Raw genomic sequence first — 24,227 nt, forward strand, 5'->3', positions numbered from 1 at the left:
AGGTACTGTTAAAGTGACAATGCAGTGTCTTAATTATCCGAGTGTTATCCCTACTGCTGTTAGGGGAGGGCCAGTGGTTCGGAGTGGTGGGAGGAGAGCTGGGTGTGACTGAGGCTGCACGTGGGACAGCTCCAGCTCCACCTGGAAATGCAGGGAGAAGCCAAAAGACACTGTGAGCTTTACTCGACAGGTGGTTGGTTTTATGGCATGCGGGGAAACTCCTACGACAAGACTTTGTACAGAGCCCACGGCGTCTCCAGTCCCACCGTGGTGCCTCAGAGAACAAGTAAAGCTACGAGTCTGCTTGGAGAGGAGGGGGTGCATGGGTGTGTGAGTGTGTGCAGAGAGGGAGGGATTGGGTGAGGAAACGTCCTGTTTTGCTGAAACCAAGCTCTTGGGCAAACCTGCTTCCCTCTACCGCTGCCCGGCCTCGCGGATGCGGCAGGCCACGGCCGTGATGAGCGCGGCGCCTTTGCCGCTGCCGTCCTCCGACTGCAGGAAGGTCACTTCACACTTGGGGGACAGCTGCTTCACTGTCTCATGTAAGATGTTGGAGAAGCTGCAGGGCAAGGACAGGGAAAAGTTCTGAATTAGCCAGCTGTGGGGTGAAGGTGTCAGTCCCAACCCCTGATCTGCCTTGTACAGAGCTTCAAAGGGCAGATCAGACCCCGAGGGGAAGGATGGATGATGGATGGATGGATGGATGGATGGATGGATGGATGGATGGATGGATGGATGGATGGATGGAGACAGAGCTGCCAGGGATGAAGCTTAGAAAGCCCAAGTCTGCACACTTAGCCCAAGTCCTTGGCTTCGACACAACCATGCTCAGGAATCAGGACGAAACCCAGCCCCTTCTCAAATCCCAACAAGTCCTGGAAGCACTAAGGAGCCTCAACAGCCCTGGCCAGCCCCATGTGGGGAGAGTCTTCAGTGATTCCCTTTGTGTGTGGGTTCCTGAGCCCTTTTTAAGCTCATCCCAGTGCCTCAGTCTGTGTCTGATCTCCACTGTCCAGCAGAACCAGCTGGCCAGCTCTGGCATGGGCAAGTTTTTGTGCAGCCATGAACCTTCATGGCCCAGCTCATCGCTGGTTAGAGCTGCCTCATCCCCATGACTTGGAGCCCTGGCTCAGCCTGGTCACCACGTCTGGGTGAGGTCCAGTGGAACTGGAGGAGCCCCTGCTGTGTTACCTGTCGTGGTGCCCCTGTCCTTAAGGGAGCAGCTGACTTCTGCTGGGCTTCAGGTTTGTGTCAGTGAGTTCCTGGCAGCCCTCGAGCCCCTGAAACACCTCAAACCCTCCCCCACTATCCCCTGAGCCTTCCCCCAGAGCACCCCCTGCCCAAGGTGGGCCGGTGCCCCCGGGCAGCTCCCCTGGAGCACGGGCAGCACTCACTGAGGGTGCAGCTTGTAGAGCGTCCCGTCCACGCCGACGGTGATTTTGAGGAAGTCCAGGCCGCGGTTCTCGCGGATCTTGTCCACCACGGCGGCCATGCCGGCGCCGCAGAGCTGGGCCGCGCGCCGCGCCACCACCGTGCACACCTCCTTGACAATGATGCTGTCGTCGCACGTGGACTCCAGCCCCAGGTGCTGCAGGATGGAGCGCACCTGCAGCAGGGCCAGGCAGTCGCTGGGGAGCACACGGCACGGGCAGGTTAGAGATGGAGCAGCTGGAGCTGTGGCTTCTCCTGCCTGAGCTGCATCCTACAGAGCCCAGGGACTCACAGCCTGGGGACACCTTACAGCCACCCTTCAAGCTCTGCTTTCAGAGCTGGACCTGGCCTGGTGTCACATCCTCATCAGGGAGGCTGTTTCAGGACAAAGCCAGTGGAATGTGACACCCCTGTAACCCACAGCCCCTCTCTGCCCAGGCTGCAGGATAAAGAGCCACCTGTGCTGCCAGAACCATGTGGGCTCTGCTGATTTATCGGTGTGGCACCATCCTGCATCACCCTGGCTCCAGACTAAGCACGTGGAACTTCTCCAACCAACCCTGGGGGCACTTCCCCCAAATTTCATCTTTGCTTTGATTGGCAGCTGGTGCTCACTCCCTGTTGGACCTCACCTCTCTATCTGGGACAGGAACTTGGTCTCAAAGATCCCTCTGGTCTTCAGCCTCTCTGAGATCCGTCCCCGGAAGAGCAGCCCTTTCTTGGTGAAGTCCATCAGGATGTTGCGGACGATTTCCCCCAGGTACATCCCACTGATCATCTTCTCATACCTGGGAAGGAGAGGATGAGGCTGGACATCAGGACAGGAAGGGACGCTGGGACTGGTGAGGATTCCAGCTCTGCCAGGTGTCCTCAGCACAATCCCTTCAGCAGCCCAGCAGCACGGCCCCCACCCACGGGCAGGGGATGAGGGACACATCTGTGTCCTGCTCATCATCCCCTGCATCCACCAAGGGGCTGGTGGGGCAGAACTGCTCCTGGACCTTCACTGGTGTCCCTTCCAGCCCCTCAAAGCCACCACCCACCTCTGCTTCCCAGGGTTGAGGGACAGCTCATCCACCGCCACGTCGAACTCCGTCCGAATGTCATCCAGGCACCCGCTGTCCCCGAATGCCCCCCACTCCATGTTGACACACATCCTGCCCTCGTCCCCTTCCACCAGCTCCACGTTCCTCATCTCCTCCATGTAGCAGGCATTGCTGCCTGTGCCTGTGGAGAGCAGTGGGATCAGAGTCCAGGGACATCTCCCACGCCCCACAGGGCAGGTGTGGGATCACAGAGCAGGAGCTCCAAGAGGAACTTTCAGTTCTTACCAACAATCAGCCCAACTTCACAGTAGGGATCCTCGTACCCACAGGTCATCATGGTGCCAACTGTGTCATTGACCACTGCCACCACGTCCAGGTCAAATTCCTGCAGAGGGGTGGATTGCACAAGTTATTCCTGGAGGACTTGGAATTCCTGCTAAGTCTGCTCCCATGGCTGGGAAAGGACCTGTCTGTCTGGTGAGTGTGGCAGTCAGAGTCACAGAATCATGGAATGGTCTGGGTTGGAAAGGTCCTTAAAGCCCATCCATTCTACCCCCTGCCATGGGCAGAGACACTTGCAAATGTCCCAGGCTGCTCCAAGATCTGTCCAGCCTGGCCTTAGGCACTTCCAGGGATTCAGGGGCAGCCACAGCTTCTCTGGGCACCCTGTGCCAGGATCTCACCACCCACACAGGGAGGAATTTATTCTTAACATCCAAAGTAAATCTCTCATCTTCTAGTCTAAAACTTTTCTCCCTTGTTCTCTATGACCATCCATCTCCACAGACATGGAGGCACCCATGGTATTCCCAGAGCCCCTCCTGTCTGCAGGTAGAGCTCAGACCTCAGACACCTCCAGGTGCCAAGGGGTGGGTCAGACCTGCCAGGAGCAGCCCCTGGGCAGGAGCTCGGGGTGGTCTGTGCCGAGGAAATGAGCTGGTGTCTCCTGAGCTCAGGGCCAAACAAGTCTGCTCCAGCCCTGGCCAGGAGCCAGCCCATAGCTCCAGGGTCTGAAAATCCAACCTCAAGTGATGAGTAAGGGCGGCTGTGAAAATTCCGACACTCATTACCCTGAGCTCAGCCCAGTAATTTGTTTTACAGGCCAATTAATGATGCTAAAGAGAGCCAGGATGTGGGAGCAGCCACTGGCTTCTCCCAGCCCTGTAGCTGCTCACCTCTCTCCTGTGAATGGCCTCCTTCAGCAGGCCCACCACGTCCTCTCCCTCGCAGCCCGTCGCCTTGAAACCTTTTGTCCACTTGAGGAGAATTCCCTGTTGTGGGAAAAAGCCCCCAGTGAGTCCCCCTCAATAGCAGCTGGGAGGCACAGCCAGGGAAGCTGCCAGGAGGGGTGGGGTTACCTCATCCAGGTTGTTCTGCTGGCAAGGGAAGGAGAAGGTGAATCCGAGGGGGAGCGACACGCCCTTCATCCCCATGTACTCCAAGAAGTCAGAGATGCAGTGGACAATGTGGTCAAAGAGCTGGACAAGCAAAGCCAAAGGGAAAAGTTACCACAGCCAGAGCCCAGCTGGAAGCCAGCCTGCCCACACTGCTGGGGATTCCGACCCACTCCAGGCCTGTTGGAATGTTCAAATCATTCCCAAGACTCTGATGGAGCAGGACAAGGCTCAGCTGCACTGTGGGAGGTGAGCAACCCCAAAAAGCTCAATTTCACCCTCTTCCCCACCCACAGCGTGGCCAAATCCTGCATTGCCTCCACCTTGCAGATCCCAGGAGGGGCAGGGGACAGCAGGGAGGTGACACAGGAATCTGGTCCCTTTGCAAGGGATCCCCACAGCCCTCCAGCCCAGCCTGCTGGGTATACTCCCAGTCCCCAAGCACTGCCTGGAGTGGTTTGCAAAACTTCCAAATGTGTCTCCAGAGACATGTCTCACTGCTTGTGTTGTGGTTTCCTTATCTGGGAAATGGGGATGATGCTTATCTGCCCTTGTGGAGTGTGTGGGATTCGGGGAGGTTCAGTCATGTGTGGGAATAACATTGTTTCTAGCCTAAAACCAGTCTCAGCTTCCCAAACTCCAGAGCCTTGGGCAGCCCTCGCTGCTCTAAGGGCAGGAGAGCACAGCCCTCCCCACTCCTGCTTTGCTCCCTGGAAAGGCAAAACCAGCTCCAGGGTCAGCCCTGCTCCAGCCACCCAGGGAAGATGCCCCTTTCTCCTCTCCATTGTCCCATGCTGACCTCCTCTCCTGTCCCCTGCATGATCTCCACAGGGATGGAGTAGATCTTGTTGTGCATCTCCACCCCGCGCCGCATCCCGTTCCTGACGCGCACCAGCAGCACGCGGAAGTTGGTTCCTCCCAGGTCCAGGGCAAGGAAATCTCCCTTCTCTGCAACCCAAGAGAGGATCATCAGGAGATATCCCAGCACAGGGCATCCAGGATGTGGCACAGAGATAACATGAACCTCTTCCAGGGAGAGGGATGGAAACGGAGACATGGCTGGGGATGGAGGCTGGGGATGGAGGTAAGAACAGGGGGTGCAGGTAGGAAGAGGATGCAGAGGTTTACTCCAGATTTGGAGTGATGATGAGGCTTTGAATCATAAACCTGAGCTGGATGGGACCCACAAGGATCACTGAAGTCCAGCTCCTGGCCCTGCATAGAACCTGCACAAGCCGAGGTCAGGCACTTGCCCAAGCCACAGGAAGAACCAAAGGCACAAGCCAGGATGAGGGTGGAGAGAATCCTGTGGCAGGATTTGTGGCCATGCAGAGCCAGGCTTTGTGTTAAGTCAGGTGCAGAACATACCAGAGGCTCAGTGCTCTGCCCAGGATCAAACTGGAGGTTTGTGCCACTCCCACCACAAAGAAGAATCGGCCACAGCAAAGGATTCAGCTACTTGCAAGGGTGCAGGACATCCCTGGGCTCACACACAGAGGTTTTACACAGGACACATCACCTGTTCCATCGGGAGTGGAGCACACGTAGGTGGGCAGCATTTTCACCGTCGCCTCTGCATGCGTCTCCTTGCCCAGCCCTTTCTCCATCTCTATCCTCATCCTTTCCTTCACCTCCAGCAGCTGCTCGTGGCTCAGCTTGAGGGGCTCCAGGATCTTCTGCCGGGCCTTGTGCTGTGCAGCCAGCCTGTAGGCCACTGCAGTCACCATGGCCGCCCCTTTGCCGCTGCCGTCCTCGGAGCGGATGAACCGGATCTCACAGTCCGGCAGCAGCTTCCGCACGGTCTTGTGGAGGCGACGGGCGAAGCTGTGCAGGAGGAGACAAGGGGACCTGAGTGTGACCCTCTGGGGACCGCCGGCATCCGAACGAGGCACCCAAGGGGATATCTGGGGTGCTCCTCCTGTGCCGAGCTGTACACGCCGCTGGCAGCAGCAGATCCCCGGGGGTGTCCCTGTCCCCAGCACCCCCCGCCCCGTCAGTGTCCCGCACTCACTGCGGGTGTTTCTTGTAGACGGAGCCGTCCACGCCCACGGTGGAGCGCAGCCTCTCCACGCCCTTGTTGTCCTTGATGCGGCGCAGCACCGCGGCCAGCGTGGCGCCGCACAGGCTGGCCGAGCGCGTCGACACGATCTGGCAGATGCGCAGCGTGGCCAGGCAGTCCTCGTGTGATGGCTCCAGCCCCAGCTTGCTCAGGATCTCATGGGCTTTCTGCAGCCCTTCCTTCTCCCTGGAAGGACAAAAAGGGGTTCGTGCCTGGGAACACAATTCCTGCTGCGTGGTGGGCCAGGTTTGCTCAGTGATGGTTCATCCACGGACGCTGGGAGATGGGCTGGGAGACAGGAAACCTCCTGGATCCTACTTACTTCTCAATGGCAGAGACAAATCTGGTCTCAAAGTGGCCAGTGGTGAGCAGATCCGGCGTGAGCCTTCCCCCAAACAACAGCCCTTCCTTGGTCATCTTCACCAGGATGAGCCTGACCAGCTCCCCCATGTACATCCCGCTGATCATCTTCTCAAACCTGCCCATGGGGAGGGATGAGACAGAATCAGGGAACGGTTTGGGCTGGAAAAGCCCTCTAAGGTTATCATGTCCAGCCATTCCCCAGCACTGCCAAGGCCACCACTAACCCACATCCCCAAGTGCCACATGCACAGAGCTGTTAAATCCCTCCAGAGTTGGTAATACCACCACTGCCCTGGGCAGCCTATGCCACACCTGACCAACTTTTCAGAGCAGAAATCTTCCCTTTTACCCAACCTAAACCTCTCCCATCTCTCCATAAGCTCCCCCTGAGCCTCCTTTTCTCCAGGCTAAACAACATGTGTGTATGGCTGTGTGTGCCACAAGATGGCCACAGGCTGACCTGAAAACCCCTTGGCAGCCTCCCATCCCAAATAAAATCTAGGTAATCTCTTCCCAGAGCAGTTTATCCCATCACTGGGAATATGAAGCCATGTGTATATGGACATCATTCTGCAAAGAGAACTCGTGGCCACCTGAAGGAGCTCAGTCAGTTTGCAGGGACCCCCAGATCATCCCCACGCCACAGCAGCCCTGTAGGGAATGGGAAATCTGTAGGATTGGGATGTGGACATTAGGTGAGGGTGTCTGTCCAGGCTGATGGGTGACTTTGCTATCCAGGAAGGGAACAGGAACCAGCACATTCACATGACAGGCTCACAAGGACAGCAAGTGGGGTGAACAGCCCTGTGGTTTGGGACACAGCTCTGGGTTGGGACACAGCTCTGAGAGTTGGGATACAGCCCTGGGTTGGGACACAGCCCTGGGTTGGGACACTGCCCTGGGTTGAGACACAGCCCCCATTTGGAACACAGCTCCAGTTTGGGACACAGCTCTGGTTAGGAACATAGCCCCCAGTTGGATCACAGCCCTAGGCTGGGACACAGCTCTGGGTTGGGACACAGCCCTAGGCTGGGACACAGCCCCCATTTGGAACACAGCTCCAGTTTAGGACACAGCCCTGATTTGGGACACAGCTCTGGTTAGGGACATAGCCCCCAGTTGGATCACAGCCCTGGGCTGGGACACAGCTCTGGGTTGGGACACAGCTCTGAGAGTTGGGACACAGCTCTGGGCTGGGACACAGCCCTGATTTGGGACACAGCTCCAGTTTGGGACACAGCTCTGTGCTGGGACACAGCTCTGTGCTGGGACACAGCCCTGGGCTGGGACACAGCCCTGATTTGGGACACAGCCCCTCTCTGCACCGGTGGCAGAGGACGTGGTGACCCAGTTAGCTGGGCTGACCTCCCCAGCCCCAGTAACGCCAGCGCTATGGGAGGACAGACAATGCTGAGCAAAGCCCAAGCTTGATCCTGAGCCAAGAATCTGCTCACAATTGTTTGCCAGGGTTGAGCGAGCCCATGTCGATCTCACGGTCGAACTCGGTGCGGATGTCGTTGAGCACCCCATCGTCACCAAAGGCCCCCCACTCCATGTTGATGCACATCCGACCTTCATCCCCTTCCACCAGGTCAATGTGCCTCATCTCCTCCATGTAGCAGGCGTTGGTACCAGTACCTGGGCCAAGCACAGGGACAGGGTGAGCAAGGACACTGCCTTTCCCTCATTGCCATTATTTTACATTGCCATGATTCCCAATTTCCACAGCCCAGCGCACCAAAGAAAGTGAATAACTAAGCAAACAAACACTGGACAATGCTGGTTTTCTAACAGTGATATCCCACTCTCTTTTTTCCCCAAAGACCCCAGGGCCTGCAAGATGCAGGATCTCCCTCTGGCTTTCCTAGAGGGATGGAGCCCAGCTCTTGCTCCTTGCTGCAGCTCACCAACAATGAGGCCAACTTCACAGTTGTGGTCATCGTAGCCACAGGTCATCATGGTTCCCACAGTGTCATTCACCACGGCCACAATGTCAATGTCAAAGTCCTGAGATGGTGGAAATGAGAGAGGGTGAGTAAGTGGAGGTAAAACAGGCCAAATATCTCCAAGGAGCCAAGGTCTCCTGTGCCAGGGAGCTGTGCTCCCCCATCCCAGCCTCTTACCCCTCTTTTCTTGATGGACTTGCGCAGCAGTGACACCACGTCCCTCCCCTCTACGCTGCTGCACTTGAACCCCTTGGTCCACGTCACCAGGATGCTCTGCAGGGGAACAGCAAGAGGGAAGCTTAGAGGTGACACCCGGCTGCTGGCACAGGGGACGTGTGGCCCTGCAGCGGGAGCCCCCCGTTATCAGCTCCCCAGCTGAGCTATCAGCCACAGCTTCCGTGTCAGATAACATTTATGGCCACAAAATAACATGTGAGCAGCTCACTGCTCCCCTGGCAGGAGGAACTTGGTTCCCGTGACCGGGCTTGATTGAGCCCTGCAGCAAAACCTGTTCACAACCCTAAGGAGTGCTCCTTGACCCAGCCCTGGGGGCTGAGAGGCTCATTGTGCCCATGGAATGCTCCTTGACCTATCCCTGTGGGGTGGGGGGCTCACTGTACCTATGGACTGATCCCTGAGCCATCCCTGTGGGGAGGGGGCTCACAGTCCCCTGTGGCCAGAGGCACCTGGCTGGGGGCTGAGCTGAGTCCTGGGGGGAGGAAAAGGACTCAATTACATTTGAAATCTTCAACCCTATGGCCACAGCCCCCTTAGGGAGGCAGACACCCGCCCTGCCTTAGAGCTGGGGAAACTGAGGCACCGGGCGAGCTCACGGGGCACAGCTGCTCCCTCCTGCAGCCTCAGTATTTTCCGGTTCTTTACAGCCCCGTGCCTGCAGGAGGAAAGCGATAATCACTGGCAGGGCCGCTCCCCGGGCGGGAGGAGGGGCTGCCGCGCCCCATGGAGCCGCAGGGAGAGCGGGCTGCGGGAGACGGGGCAAGGAGGGTGAGCAGCATCATCACCCCTCAGACCAGAGAGAGCAGGGCAAGGAGGGTGAGCAGCAGCATCACCCCTTGGGCTGGTGAGATCAGGGCAAGGAGGGTGAGCAGCAGCATCACCCCTTGGGCAGAGCCATCCAGTGCCGGGAGAGCAGCAGGGGCACCTTGCTGTACTCAGAGATGTTGGTCTCCCAGCGAGGTCACAGCTGACAGTGACAGTGACAGTGACAGTAGCAGTGGCAGTGACAGTGACAGTAGCAGTGACAGCCATCGGTGCCCAGGGACAGGGGAGCCCTCCCTGCACCAGCTGCAGTGGGATGTGATGCTCAGCACGTCTGGGGCTGCAGCTCTGGTGCAGCCAGGGAAAAGCTGCTTTCCATGGAGACATCACAGGGAACATGGCTCCCCAAACCCCTGCAGCTCCTGGGACACATCCCTGGCTCGGGCAGCACCACGCTCTGCTGGCACACACAGGGACCTGGGCCATGAGGATCCTGTCAAAGTTCACACATGGGTGGTATCTGAAAAACCCTCAAGATAAATTAGGGCAAATCCAGATATCCAGAGTGGGGAGGGACCTTGGCACTGTGGCAGTAGCTGCCCCTGGATCCCTGGAAATGTCCAATGCCAGATGGAACACAGCTTGGAGCAACCTGGGGTAGTGGAAGGTGACCCTGCCCATGGCAGGGGAGTGGAATTCTGAGTGGTTTTTAAGGTCCCTTTCAATCTAAAGCACTCCAGGCTCCTGGCCAGATGTGTGCAAAATAGGAGATCCAACACCACTTATTGTCATCAAACAGCTTTAAAAAAGGCAGTCTGGCACATATCCTTAGCAAACATTAATTCTTGTTTAAACGGGGGTTGAGAGTGTGTTTGGAGATGACAAGCAACAGGTTTATTGGGAAGTGATGCCAACTCTGCAATCCCTGAAGGAATGTTCCATCCTCTCTGTCCCTGACCCTGCAGCCACTGAGTCATTGCATCGACAGAAAATACTCATAAAAATAAAAGGATAGTGCTGTTCCTAAGCTCCTGTCACCCAGAGCTTGTGAAATGGCTTTACAGGAACAAGAAATGTGGCCCTTGATGAGGAAAGGTCACATGACCCAAAATCAATGAGCCTAATTCAAAACCTAATCTTAAACAGGTGTGAACCCCACAGCAGGAGTTCAGCCCGTCCCAGCACAGCCCCTCACCCACCTCATCCAGCTTGGTCTGGTGACACGGGAAGGAGAAGGTGAAGCCAAGAGGGAGTTTCTTGTCTTTGATTTGCAGCTTGTCCAGGAAGTTGGCCAAACACTCAGCAATGTGGTCGAAAAGCTGGAAGGAAGGTAAAGAGTGAGAACCTCCCCAGGCTGCCACTCCGAGGGACGCTGTGCCTGCATCCCTGCCAGGAATTCACAGCCCCCAGCAGGAGAGGCAGCAGCGTGCCCTGGGCCAGGGGCTGTCCAGGACACACCTGCACCCCACTGCCACGCATCAGCTCCTCGGGGATGGCGTAGATCTGGTTCTCCATCTCCACCTTGCGCAGCCCGTTGTCCGACACCTTCACCCGCAGCACGCGGAAGTTGGTGCCGCCGAGGTCCAGCGCCAGGAAATCCCCGTCCTCTGTGGCACCAGGACAAGGACAGCCCGTTATATATTATTATATACTATTATATTTTTTGGTATTTTATTGGAGCAGTTGCTGTATTCCCTCCTCTTCCCCCTGGCACCCCCACAGCCAATGCGGGACCAATAATTTGAGCATCATTGAGCCAGATGCAGATGCCTTGGGGAGGGTGTGGTAGGAGGATAAATCCCACCAGCCCCACCCAGAAAATCCCAAACCCAAACCAGCAGGGATCCCAGGGGAGATGAGCTCTAGCCTCAGGCTCCCTCTGGAAGAAGGCAGTGGAGCCATTCCTGACCTAACTGATGCTTGTGGAAGCTCCTAAACCTCCATCCCAAGGGGTTAAACCCTGATGGCAGCTGTGGGAACACCGGAACTTGGCTAAGCTTTTGCTAAACTCAAACCCCTTCTGCTCAGGCTCAGCCTTCGCAGCCCAGGCCAAGCGCTCAGGAATCCCACAAACTCCTGGCATGTGGCTGCCGGCTACACGGGGAGGTGGCAGCAGGAAAACAGGGAGGGAGAAGCTCCAAAGAGCTTCGGGGCCTCTTGGCTGCCTTCTCCAGGGAGAGCTGGGACTCTTCTCCGAGGGGAGCCCCGAGTGTCCCTCCCGCTTGTTTTGCAGCCCAGCGCCGGGCACGGGAAAAGCGCCCAGCTGGCTGTTTCGGTGGGGAGAGCTGGGGAAAGCCCTCCATCAGCACTCTGCGGGCCCTGAATGCACCGAATGTGCTGTGCTGGCTCCCCCGGCCGTGCTTTGTGCGGCACAAAGGGAACAAAACCCGCGGGTCATTAGTATGCACATCTCCAGTGACTCCGGCTGAAAAGGCAGCTCCGGGATCCATCGCCCCGCGGGTTCCTGGGTCACCCTCCGAGGGAACGGGCTCGGCCCCGGCTGGGGCTGCTCTGTGCGGGGGAAAAGCGCCGTGGAAAGCGGCTGCTGTGCTCCAAGGGGATGAGGGATGAATGAGAGCGCTCCAAGAGCGGGATCAGACTGGGCACGGAGAATGGGCAGTGCACCCCAGGGTCAGGGCAGCACCTGGGGGCCAGAACATCACCGAAAGAGGGGCCAGAGCATTACAGAGCCAGGGCATTACAGGGCACTGAGCTGCCAGGCCCTGGATATTCCTTCCTCCTCTTCCCCTTGACCCTTCGCAGCAATGAACTTTAAACCAGTTTGGCAGCTCATCCCACAGCCTGCCAGCCACGGGGCACGCCACAGCCACGGCAGCTCTTCACGTGGAAAACACGCCAGGAAAAGCTCAGGGGAGCTGCTGAGTGGCCCTGGTGAGGCTGGCACGGGCAGCAGCCTCAGCCCCAGCAGGGCAGAGCTGGATGTGGCGCCCTGGCAGCGCTGGCACCGTGTCCTGCCCCTCGGGTCACGCTGTGCTCGGCTCATGGGCTCCGCAGCAGAGCATGGAGAACGCCCAGGGACTGATAAATGTGCCAGAGATAAGGGCACTGCAGCCAAGAGCAGTGCTCTTGGGGGAAGCAGGGAAGCACTGCAACCCAGGAGAATCCCCCAGAAAGGGCTGAGGAGCCCGGAGGGTTCAGCCCTCACACGCCTGGGGGGGCTCATGGCCCCAGAGCCGTGCGGGACCAGCTGTGCCCTGGCCATGGAGCCCCAGCAGCACCCAAACACAGCCCAGAGCCCCTCACCCTGCTCAGCACCTCGGGAGCAGCACAGGCAGCTGGGGGGCAATTCCTGGCTGGATCAGCTTTGCAGGATGAAAAAGGCAACAACTCTCCTTGGAAAATCCCCAGCCATGTTGGGAGCGCGTGATGGGCTCCGGGTCTGGCTCTGCCCCCCGATCCGGGCTCCCAGGCCTGTGATAAGATATCAGTGCTGGTGCTGAGCTCACAAGCCAAACAGCGAGGGCAAACACAGCCCTGCTTCCAGGGGCTGTTTGCTCGTGGCAAAGGGTGAGAGTTGAGTGCCTGGAAAACCTGCTGTGCTCCTGGGAACAGCAACATTTGTGGGATCGTGGTTGTCACCCCAGAGATCCACCTCAAGACTTCCAACTGCAATTCCATTGCCTAGCAATCCTCTGGCAAACTGGATTAATAAAAGGGAAGAGGAAGAAGAAAAGCTGGGATGCCCAGACTCCAGGAGAAAAGGTGGAATTGCAGAACCTGGCATTTCCCACTGTCACCCCCTGGCAGCCCCTCTCTCCTTCCAGCTAATTCATGGTGCCATGGAATGGTTGGGGCTGGAAGGGACCCTAAGGACCACCCAGTTCCACTCCCCTGCCCTTTCAGTGAACCAGGCCCTGTGGCCCATCCAACCTGGCCTTGAACATCTCCAGGCATGGGGCTTAGGAAACCTTGCTGGGAATGTGGTAGAACCCCAACCACAGGACTCTGGGCATGGAAACAGCCTTTTTTCCAAACTTTTCAAGCCTTTGTGCCATATGAACTGGTTTTCCTACAGAGGCAGCCAGTTATAGGCAGGAGCTGACCCCACCAGCCAAGGGAAAGGTGTTGCCAAGAGCCACTCTTAGGATTTCCAGGGATTTGATCCCCAAGTCCTGCAGCATCCTCCTGAAAGCACCAGGCTGGGGTTATCAGCTGCTGGGGCTTAACAGAGGATGCACCACAAGATCCTTGTGTCAACACCACTGTGGAGAAGGAAACCTGGGGACCCTGGAAAAGCCTGGAAAAACCAGAAATACACTAGGAGGAGGGTGTTGGTTGCACTGAGCAGGGAAAGCCCTTGGGAGAGCTACTGGGCTCCAAGGAGAAGCTTATTTGGGATCTGTTTCCTCATCACCTCGCTGCCAGCACGGCATGACAGTGTTGCAGTGGATGCCAGAGTTGGTTTTAGAAGAGTTTCTGCTTTCAAAGCAGAATTGCCCCCTCTTATCACACCACATTGGCACAGCAAAGCCACCAAGAGCCAGGAGCCAGGGCTGTATTTTGGCTTAACCTGCAGGTGTGACCTTGTATTTCCATAAGCACCTCTCATCCCCCTGGATCCTGGGAGCTGGGCATTAAACAAGGTCTAATCCCAGAGCAGAGACATCCCAGTAGCTGCAGGGGGAGGGAGGGAGGACAGGGATGGACACAGGAACTGCAGGAGGAGGGGAGGAAGGACAGAGACATTCTACAGGTAGCTGGTTGGGAGCCCTATGGCACCAGCATCAGGTCAGAGCAAGGCTGGAGCAGAGGAATATCCTGTCCTTGGGCTGGGAGCAGCTGCTGGCACCTGGCCCAGGTACCCAGCCCAGGTCAGACTTTGCCCAGAAGCTTTAAAAAGAGGGAAGAAGGGAGGATGCAGCCTTGGCCAGTGAGCTCCTCCCAAACTGCTGCCACACCATCTGTGCCAAGGATCTGGCACCAAGACCCCAATCCTGACATGCCACCTTCCAGCCCCCTCCCCAAAACTCAAGGGACACTGATGCCACTCAGAGGCTGGATCCAGTTCAAGTTGGACAGAGAATCCCAGCTCTTAGTTCCCTGGGATTTGCTCAAAACTCTCACATTTTCTAGTCCCCCCCCCCGGGCAGCTGCAGCACCGTGACTGGCCCAGCATCCCTCTCATGTGACATTTTCCATGCTGCTGTTCCTCTTTCCTCCCTCCCCCGGGTGAGAAATGCCAGCTGGGACACTGGAGAAGCTGGATACAGGGAAGGGAGCCAAGGATCTCTCTTGTAAGGGCATGGGGAGAGATTGCTCCTTCTCCCAGCAGCAGGCCAGGGTGCTGGAATGCTGACACACGCTCCACCTGCACCCAGCACCTTTGGCTGCACCAGTTCCCGTGCCCAGGGGCAGCTCCTGGCTATCCCTGGAATTAAAAATATTCTCCAACATTTAAATAGATTGAAATCTTGATCCCAGGCCAGGCAGCCAGGTCCAGCTTTCAGGTGTAGGTGCAGCTGGGGGGCCAAGATCAGGAAATGCTTCAAGGATTAAAGGGGCTCCTAGGGAAGGTGGAGACAGACAGACTTTTAGCAAAGGGTGTAGTGAGAGGACAGGGAAAAGGTTTTAAACTGAAAAAGCAGAGATTGAATTTGGATATTATTAGCACCCTGGGATAGTGGGAGGTGTCCCATGGCAGGGGGTGGTACTGGATGGGCTTTAAGGTCCCTTTCCTCCCAAACCATTCCATGATGTCTGTTTCCCCCCAGGGATGCAGAAGATGCCACCACCATCCCAAGACTCACTGAGACATCACCAGCAAACACCCAACAGTGTCCAGTGGTGCAAAGACCTTCTGTCACCACCTACAGATCCCTGACAGGAGGGTGCAGCCAGGTGGGGCTGGACTCTGCTCCCAGGGAACAGAGGCAGAACAAGAGGAAATGGCCTCAAGTTGTGCCAGGAGAGGTTTAGGTTGGACACTGGGGAAATTCCTTCATGGAAAGGGCTGCCCAGGAAGTGCTGGAGTCCCCATCCCTGGGGGAATTTAGCAGCTGTGTGGATGTGGCACTTGGGGATATGGGGCAGTGGTGGCCTTGGCAGGGCTGGGGAGTGGTTGGACTTGACCAATGTAGAGGCCTTTCCAGCCCAAACAATTCCATGATTCTGTGATTCCATGGTTCTGTCCACTTCTGTCCTTGCCCCCAGGCAGCAGACAGCCAGCAGCCATGAGGGATTTGGGCTCTGTCCCTCTTTGTCCACCTCTCCTGCTGGTGACCAGCAGCCTCTGCCACTGAAGTTTTGCACAGATCCCTGTGCAGGTGCCAGCACCAGGACAACCCCAGCTCTGAGTAACTGCATCCAACACAACCAACCACCCCTGGGGCCCTTTCCAAGGCTGCTGCCAGCCCAGGTGTGGAACTGGAGCAGCTTCAGCTGCTCAGAGCTCCATCCCTCCTTCCCTTCAGCAGCCAAGACTGCTCCAAACACTTGGTGGGTCCTGGGCACACCTGAGTGCAAAGGGTGATGCTGCAGGGATGGAGAAAAGCTTCTCCCAAAACACCAGAGGGAAGAAGGAACTTTCCCATGTGGATGTCTGAGGGAGCAGCTCTCTGGGCTGAAGGAGGATGTGGCTGGCTGGAGCATGCCCTGGGCAGCCCAGGGAGAGGCAGAAAAGGCACATTGTGAGGCTGCAGAGCTCCTGCCTGTGGCACTCAGACAGCGCTGGCACCGCTGCCGCCTCACTGCTAATGCAATCTGATGAGCCGGACCCGTGACTGTCTCTGTCCTGCCAGCAAGGGCACGCGAGGGCGGCTTCCCTCCCTCCCTCCCTCCCTCCCTCCCTCCCTGCTGCCAGCAGGAACTGGGAGCCCCTCCAGCCCCAGCACAGAGCCCTGTCCCCACTCTCAGCCTGAGCCTCAGCCCAGGGGCCAGCAGTGAAGGTGGCCGTGGTGCCATCCTTGTTCTGGCAGTGCCAGGAAGGCAGGTATCCTCCCCCTGCTGTCCCAGGAGCACCTCTGGTCTCACCTGTCCCATCTGGGGTGGACCTGACAAAGGTGGGCAGCATCTTCACCGAGGCAGTGGGGTTGGTATCAGCTCCCAGTCCCTTCTCCATCTCCTTCTCAAACCTCTGGGACACCTCCAGGAGGGTCTCATCGGAGAGCCGCATGTGGTACAGGTACTTGTCGATCTGAAAGAGGGACATAAAGCCCAAAGGTCAGGCAGAGGGCTGGGGACAGGGCATGGGCCCCACAACACGCTCAGGACAGTGTCCAGCCCCTGCCAAGGCTGCTGGTGTTGACACAAGGAGCAGGAGCAGCTTCTGACCCATCCCAAAGTGCAGGATATGGCAGCATTGCTGGAATTGCTCATCCCAGGCATCAGCCACCACTGCTCCTGCCCCTCTCTCCAAGGTGCTCACCAAAGCCTGCATCCCCTCCCCAGACTCTGCCAACCTGGGAATGCTGAACCACAAGTTGCTCCTGATGCTCCAAAGCATCTTCCCGCTCAGTCACCTGCAGACACCCAAACAGGTTGCTACAGAAGCAGGAATTCAAACTCAGGAGTGAGTCAGGAGGTCGGCAGCGGAGGTTTTCCAGGTGCAAACTCTTCCCATTCCACGGCACCAACGCACCTTGACCTTGACCCCCAGGGCCTCTTCCTACACCAAGAGTGCTCAGCAGGAATCCACTGCCCTGTCATTTCTCCACTGCTGAGATCACCCTGAGAGCCTACTCAACACCCTCGAGCAAACCACGCTGAGGTGACAGAAGTGGGAGCTGGAGTGACACAGGTGAGTGCTGGAGTGACAAAAGCGTGTGCCACGGCCAGAGAGGGAAGAAATCCACCCCACCCCCCTATTCCTGGAAATTGTTATACCCTTGAGCTGACGACATGGAGAAGCCCTTCTATAAATCAAAACATCTTGCCTGAGAAGGGAATGGAAAAGCTCCTCCCCAGCCATCCAAGAGCACTGTGCCTGCCTGTGCAGCATGCCCAGAGCAGGGAGCGGGAGAGGCGGGCACTGCCCACTCCCAAACGATGCCCTGTTTCAATTAGCTTCACTTAGGATTAATTAAAGGGCAGCTGCAAGCCCTGAGAAGTCAAGAGGAAAACTCCACCCCGTGCACTCACCTGTCTGCAGGCACGTAACACGGGGTCACTGGAACCCGGGCCCAGGCTGTGCTTTATGGGCTGTGCTGGAGGAAATGGGCATTTTGTGGGCGAGTAATTGCAGCAGGCCAGTGTGACCTCGCTCACAGATGTGCCATCCAACCCTGGGCTGGACACAACAGCCCTGCTGCGGTTTTGGCTGCCTGTGTTTCAGGCTCAGGGTACTCCAGCACATCCTTTTTTCCCCACCCTGAGTCCTGTTGAAAATTTGGGAGCTGAAATCCCTTTGGTGAGGTCAGAGGATGGAGGAAAGACCAGCCCAGCACATTCCAGGAGTGATGCTGCATCCCCTGCAGAGCAGCAACCCCTGAGTTAAAAATGCCTCCCCCTTTCTCCTGGTGCTTTCAGCTCCTTCCCAAAATCAGGAGCTGGAAGACCAGGTAGACATGAGGGAAAAGCCAAGAAGAAGGAAACTTGGAGATTTCCTGGCATCAGTTGTTTACCAGCCTATCCTTATCCAGCCCAGCAGCAGGAAGTCAAACACTCTCCTCCCTCCTCTCCTGTTTGCTTTCATCTGTTGAAAATTCCCTTCCCTGTGCTGAGGCTCTGGTTACTGGCACCAGTAAGCTCCAGTTAACTGGCTGAGAGGTGGCTCTGGGGCTAGAGCTCACCTCCATTCCAGTAGGAAACCTCCCCTTGAGCTGTGCCAAGGGTTATCCCAAGGGGTGTCCTGGGGGTTAGAAGTCGATCCATCAACCCAGAGCAGACAGTCCTCATCCCAGAGAAGCTGGGAGCATTGGGAGCTCCTCAGCAATGAAGACCTCCCACCCTAAAATCCCAGGGAAGCCCCCTGAGGCTTCACCCCCTTCCCCCAGGCCAGGCCCCACTCAGCACGTCCCCCATGTCCTCCAGGCTGCAGCACACCAAGAATAACCTCAGGCTGAGGAACAGGGTGACCTCCCTCTAATCTCCAAAGCCCTTAAAACCTGGATCATCTTCTCCCAACGTGGATCTCACCCCACTTGGCAGCTAAAGCAGGTCAGGGCATACAGCAGGACAGCTCCTTCCCCACTGAAACCACCCTGGCTGTGCCTGGCCCCACCAAGGAAGAGCCATGGCCACTGTCCTTCCCAAAACTTGCAAGCCCTGTGGCCTGGCTGGTTAGGCACCCCTCAAATTGCTACAAAGATGGGATAAAACAGGGAAATCAGCCTGCAGTGCCAGTCTGAGCATCTTTCAAGACAAAACACCTTCTCAGTTGCTTTAACATTTTTGAAGAGCGTGCAATAGTTTAGATCAGATTACAATTCCAAACAAATAAAGCCACTAGGTTAGAATCCTGAAAGGGGCAATTGAATTTCTGGAAAGTTTCCAGCCTAAATAATGGTGTTTCCTCGAGGAAATGTGAACAAGCTGAAGGGAGAAGGAAGAGATGGAAGCTGGAAGTGCTGGGCATGCCCCAGCCCAGGACACCGTGTCAAAGCTCCGGATCTCACAGTAGCTGTGGGTGTAATGAGCTCAATGCCACGTTTTTGATCCAAACCCCAGCAAATCCCCATCCCTTGGCTCAAGGCTGTCTCCAAGGCTCAGCTCATTTCCATGCCGGATGCTGGAGACGTGCCCAGGGTCGCCTGTCCCGGCTGCACGGCCACCGCTGGGAAACCTCAGCTTGCCCAATTGCTGCTGCTGTGAGACCTCAGCTGAGCTTAAAGCAACCCAAAAACAGCTTTGGATTTCCAAACTCATGGCTCTTGTACAGCACTGCAGCAAGACTCCTCTTAAGGCACCCAAGGGATCAGTGCTGTGGAAATATTAATTAACTAATCTTCAAGTAACTCAATTCCAAGTCAATGCCATTCACAATAGGAAAGAGTTGGGGCTGTTCAACCTGGAGAAGAGAAGCCTTAAGGAGCTCCAGGAGAGCTGGAGGGGGAATTTGGACAAGGGCCTGGAGGGACAGGACACACAGAATGGCTTCCCAGTGCCAGAGGGCAGGGCTGGATGGGATATTGGGCAGGAATTGTTCCCTGGGAGGGTGGGCAGGGCTGGCACAGGGTGCCCAGAGCAGCTGTGGCTGCCCCTGGATCCCTGGCAGTGCCCAAGGCCAGGCTGGACACTGGGGCTGGGAGCAGCTGGGACAGGGGGAGGTGTCCCTGCCATGGCAGGGGTGGCACTGATGGGCATTGAAGTCCCTTCCCACACAGCCCATTGCAGGCTGCTGTAAATTCCCTGGCCCACAGGCTGCCCCTGCAGGGATGCTGGGCTGTCCCCATCTCGGGGCACGGGCAGGGCTGCTGAGGGTGACAGCGCATCCACCCCCGCGCCGCTTCCTGCCCAAGGGGAAGGGGAAGGGTAGCTCCGTTCTGTGCAATAGGGCCTGAGGTACATCTTTCCCATTAAGGACCCTGCTTCCAAGAGGGGGAAGCTGTTTGCCTTTTGTTTTTGTTTTGCTCTGAATCCTTTTCCAGAGCCACGTGGCTGCCAGGAACTGGAGCGGCAGCACGTGTTCCCTGCCCCTCTGCATCGCCCTGCTGCATTTTTCAGCTGGATGTGACTAATTCCAGCAGCTTTTTGAGCAAAAGCAGGACACTGGGAGAGGGAGGCTGCTTTCTGGGATAGATTCCTCACTTTTTTGGCAACAAAGTCAAACATTTGTTGACTGTAGGATGATGGAGCAGTGCTCACATTTGGGGAAGGCTGGAACACCCCAAAACCCACAGCATGTGCTGTCACCCCTCTCTCCAGGGAAATTTTTGCTGGGAATTATATTTTCTTTAAATTACTTCCCTCCCTATCCCAGTTTTTAACTTCAAGAATGTTGTTTTGTAAGAATCCCTGAAGATTTAGGGAATGCTGGCTCTCTCCCTGCTCCTCTGGGAGAGGGATGCTGTGCAAGCACCAGCCACACTGCCACCCCACTGTGGTGGGACGTGAGGAATTTGGGGAAAGCGAGGCAGAGGGAGCAGCAGAGGCTCCAGGGTGAAGGCCTCCAGCGCTGGGAAGGTTTTATTCCCTGTCTGAGCAGAGCCTGGTCCTCACCCTCAGCCCCTGTCCCTGTTTCCCACCCCAGGTGACTCAGAGCAGGGAACCGGCTCGTCCCCTTCCCTAGCCTCCTGTGGGTGACACAGGGGTGATGCTGGGCTGCACCCACCCTCCCCAGCCCTGGCCCTGGTGGCACCCACGTCCTCCAGCTCCTGCACGCCGACTCCAAGCCCACGTGCCCTCCTGGCTCGGATGACACACGGCAGGATCATCCCAAAGCCGGGTGAGTCAGATGTTTCCTGCTCGGCCGGTTCCTCCCCATCCTCAGCCCCGGGACAGCAGCTGGATCCACGCTGGAGGAGGAGCATTGATGGTGAGGAAGTGACACCACGGAGCATCCACCGACCCATCCTCAGGTGACCCCGCTGCCCCATGGCCCCACTAAAACCCAGTCCAGCCAGGAAAATCGCTCTGCCTCCCAGTTCTGGAACTGGGGACATCCAGCTGCCCCATCCCTGCCACTCAGCATCCTTCTCCCTACATTAAACACAGGAGGTCTCGGGGCTGAGATCCCACTGGGATGCTGGGTGGCAAAACCTCACTGGTCCCAAGAATACTCCCTCAGATGGTGGGAGCATCCCCCTGTGGAGGGGAAACTAAGGCTGGGTAGCTCTGATGAGGTGGAGAGGGGCAAGGGGACACAGGATGACTTCCCAAAGGTGGGAAAAGCTGTCCTGCCATTGACCTCAGCAGCCTCAAGGGATGCTGTTAAGTTGGTTTTCCAGGCATTTGCCATAAGTGCCCCTCCCATATCCACAGAGGCAGCCAGAGAGGAATCAGCTGGGTAAAACTAATCCCTTGGCAAAGGAAAAATTAAAATAAATAAATAAATAAAAACCCAAAACAAAACGAAGAAAACCTGCCCCTGCCTGGGGACAGCCACAAATGCAGGAAAATCAATTCCATGCGCAGTTTTTCCCTTTTGAAGGAGGGATGGGGAAGAAGAGAGGCTCAGCCCCACTGCCATGGCATGACGAGGCGGAGGGAGCAGGAAGCCCCGGGTGAGCCGGCACATCCCAAGGGAACGCGGGGCAGCGGCGGCAAACTTTCAAGCTGGGATCTCAAAGGACGCTGCCGAGGTTAATTAAAGTTTGCACAATCCCTTGGGGGTTAGATAAGTCTGGACAACCCACTTTGCAGGCAGGAAAAGGGCAGGACTTGGGGAGGAAGGTAATATGCCCCCAGATGAGTGGCAGAGCAGGTAAAGCTGCTCCATGGTAAGAATGGGAAGAAAAATCCCACTTTTGAGGTTTTTTCAAGGCCTTGAGGTGGACACAAACCTCAGCTATTGGAAAAGGTACTTTTTCACCCCTGCTGAGCACCTTTTCTGACCCAAAGGGAAAACATATCCCAGGCTACCACCTGCAATTTTTTTCCCCCAAATACAGGGTTTAATAGGAAGACCCAAGCAAACAAATCACAGCTTTCCAAGAATTTCACTCCCTACACCTCCGTGTGCTGGAGACTCCTGGCTTTTCCCTTTGCCTGAGGAGATTTATAAAGCAGGAACAATTTTTACACCCATGGTGGAAGCAGCCAGGTCAGACAGCTGGCTTCTCCCCCCTCTCCCTGAGCCGAGCTGAGCTCCGCGCTCTCTCCCAGCTTTGCCTCACTGGGAGGATTCACAGGAATTTGTTTAAAAATATCCCAGAGAAATCCAGTTGTGGAGGCGGCCAGGAGGGCAGTGCCATCTCCCACAGTATCCCCAGCTCTGGCCGGCGGCGCCTGGATTTTATTTTTTTTTTTTTTTTTAGCTCTCACTTCTGAACAAACTTTTTTATTTGGGTTTTGGAGCCGGGAGGGAAACACAGCCGGTTCCTGAGGCTTCGCACACCCTTCTGCCAGTGGGTAAGGAAGGCGAATTCCTCCATGCAAGCTTTCCCTGTGCAGTATTCCCGCTCCCGATAAGGAAGGCGTGAGCAGCCCGGAGCCCGGGCCGGGCTGTGCCGCTGGCCTATTTCTGCCAGGGTTACACAACCCTGCCCGCCGATCGGGCTGTTGCACAACCCCGGGGCCACCGGCGAGCGGAGGGAGAAGCCGAGCCCGTATTTCCTTACGGATCGCTCTGCCTTGGGAAGTTTTTGCACTTTGTTTGGTTGGGGTGGGATTTTTCTCTCTCTCTTTTTTTTTTTTTTTTAATGTTCTGCCTCGATTTCCTTCCTATTTAACACCGGTGTAGGGCCAACGTGGCAAGTTTCACTTCCCCGGTGCTATCTCCAAGGTTATCTCAGGTCTCTCCAAGCATTTTCCTTTTTTTTTTTTTTTTTTTTTTTTTTTTTTTTTTTTTTTTTTTTTTTTTTTTTTTTTTAATGGTGATATTTGCAAATCCCGACCACCTCACACCCAGATCAGCAAATCCTGACCACTTCCCAGAGCCAGGAATCACAGATTAAATCCTCTCTGCCCTGTTCCCAGATGCCAGCGAGCACAACAGGAGGAGCCTGAGCCTCCGCACTCTCTCCCATCCAGCATTTTTATTCCAGGAATAATTTATTAAGCCCAGCCAAAGCTGTCCTGGCCAGACAAAGGCCGGCTGCTCCCGCAGCCATGGGAGAGCAGGAGCACTCGAGCTTTTACAGTGTCTGAGCTCAGGAATAAGGAGTGACCCACTCGGCGCATCCCAACGGGACGCTGTCGCTTGGGATTGCACTCTGGGAACAGGCTCGAGCAGTTCAGGACCCCGAAATCAAGGATTCAGAACCGCAAATTTAAGGGAACGGGAGACAGGAGTGTGCTTTCCATCACTGTCAGCGCGGGGATGGGGGACACGCGGGGCTCGGGGTGGGGGACACCGCGTGAGGAAGGGGACCCGAGGGGCAAGTGCCACCTCCGGACAGGCGGCCCGGGCTGAGCCCGCTGCCCGCGGGGATCGCTGCCCCGGGAGGGGGAGCGGAGGAGCCGCTGGCGGGGACGATGCTCCGCGCCGGCGGGAAGCGGCGACACGTGCTGTGCTGCGCGGGGCGGCGCGGGGGTCCCGGCCCCGGCCCCGGCCCGGCCCCGGCGGGGAGAGCCACGGAGATCCCGCTCTTCCTCCTCCTCCTCCTCCTCTCCTCCCCCGCCGCCCGCCGGCCACGCGGGTCCCGCGGCACGTACCGCACGCGGCCCCGGCCGGGCAGCGCTGGGGCCTCCGCCCGCCGCCCGGCCCGCCCGGCTCCCCTCCGCTCCCCGCTTCTTTTGCCTCCTGCTTCCTCTTAAAAAGTTTTTGCTTTCCCCCCCCCGCCTTCTTTTTCCGTTTTTTTTTCCATCTACGTTTTTTGTTTTGTTTTGTTTTTCATTACACACTCTCACTTTTGCTTTCTTTACTCCGTTCCTCTCCTTTTTCCCTTTTCCCTTTTTCTGTCTTTTTTTATTTTTTCCTCCTTTCTTTTATATCTTTTCTTTTTTCAACTTTTCCCCCCTCATTCTTCTTTCTCTCCCTTTTAGTTCCCTTTTCTTTTTCTCTTCTTTCTCCCTCTTCACTCTCCCCTTCTCCTTTTCCCTCCTTTTTTTTTGTTTTTATTTTTACCCATCCTTTTCTTTTTCTTCCCATTTTCTCTTGTCCCATTTTCTCTTCTTGGCCCTCTTTTTTTCCCCCTTTCCCTCTTCACTTTTCCCTTCTCACCTTTCTCCTTCCCTCTCCATGTTTCCCTCCCGCTCCCCACTTTCACTCGCGCGGCCCCCCTCACCTTCTGCGTCTGGTCATGGTTGAGCTCGGTGAAGAAGTAAGCGAGGAGGTGCGAAGCGATCATGGCGGGAGCGGAGCGGGTCGGAGCGGCTCGGCTCGGCTCGGTTCGGCTCGGTTGAGTTCGGTGGGAGCGGAGCGGCCCCGGCAGCGCCGCGCGCTCCCCGCGCCAACCGCGCTCATTGAGGAGCTTCCCCCGCGCCCGTGACG

General features: G+C 56.7%; 1 protein-coding gene across 1 annotated transcript; it reads right to left on the reverse strand.

The window, feature by feature from the left end:
- Nucleotides 1-205: 205 nt before the first annotated feature.
- Nucleotides 206-24,227, reverse strand: LOC306813542 (hexokinase-2). Its single transcript, XM_079329014.1, has 18 exons — nt 24,022-24,227; nt 16,229-16,391; nt 10,697-10,845; nt 10,438-10,557; nt 8,417-8,512; nt 8,201-8,300; nt 7,748-7,931; nt 6,253-6,408; nt 5,883-6,116; nt 5,391-5,695; nt 4,671-4,819; nt 3,836-3,955; nt 3,653-3,748; nt 2,763-2,862; nt 2,475-2,658; nt 2,064-2,219; nt 1,395-1,628; nt 206-559 (listed from the first exon to the last, which is right to left on the reverse strand). Exons 1-18 carry the CDS (start codon nt 24,082-24,084, stop codon nt 415-417), a joined length of 2,754 nt encoding a protein of 917 aa, XP_079185140.1. The 5' UTR covers nt 24,085-24,227; the 3' UTR covers nt 206-414.

This window comes from Erithacus rubecula (genome assembly GCF_903797595.1).
Source record: "Erithacus rubecula genome assembly, chromosome: 29".
Taxonomy (NCBI): domain Eukaryota; kingdom Metazoa; phylum Chordata; class Aves; order Passeriformes; family Muscicapidae; genus Erithacus; species Erithacus rubecula.

Coding starts and splice junctions, on each gene's coding strand:
- LOC306813542 (XM_079329014.1), bottom strand. CDS start 24,084: ATGATCGCTTCGCACCTCCTCGCTTACTTCTTCACCGAGCTCAACCAT. Junction 8,301..8,416: donor AGTCCATCAAGAAAAGAGGG/GTAAGAGGCTGG, acceptor CCACCATCTCAG/GACTTTGACATTGACATTGT. Junction 5,696..5,882: donor GTCTACAAGAAACACCCGCA/GTGAGTGCGGGA, acceptor CCTCCTGCACAG/CTTCGCCCGTCGCCTCCACA.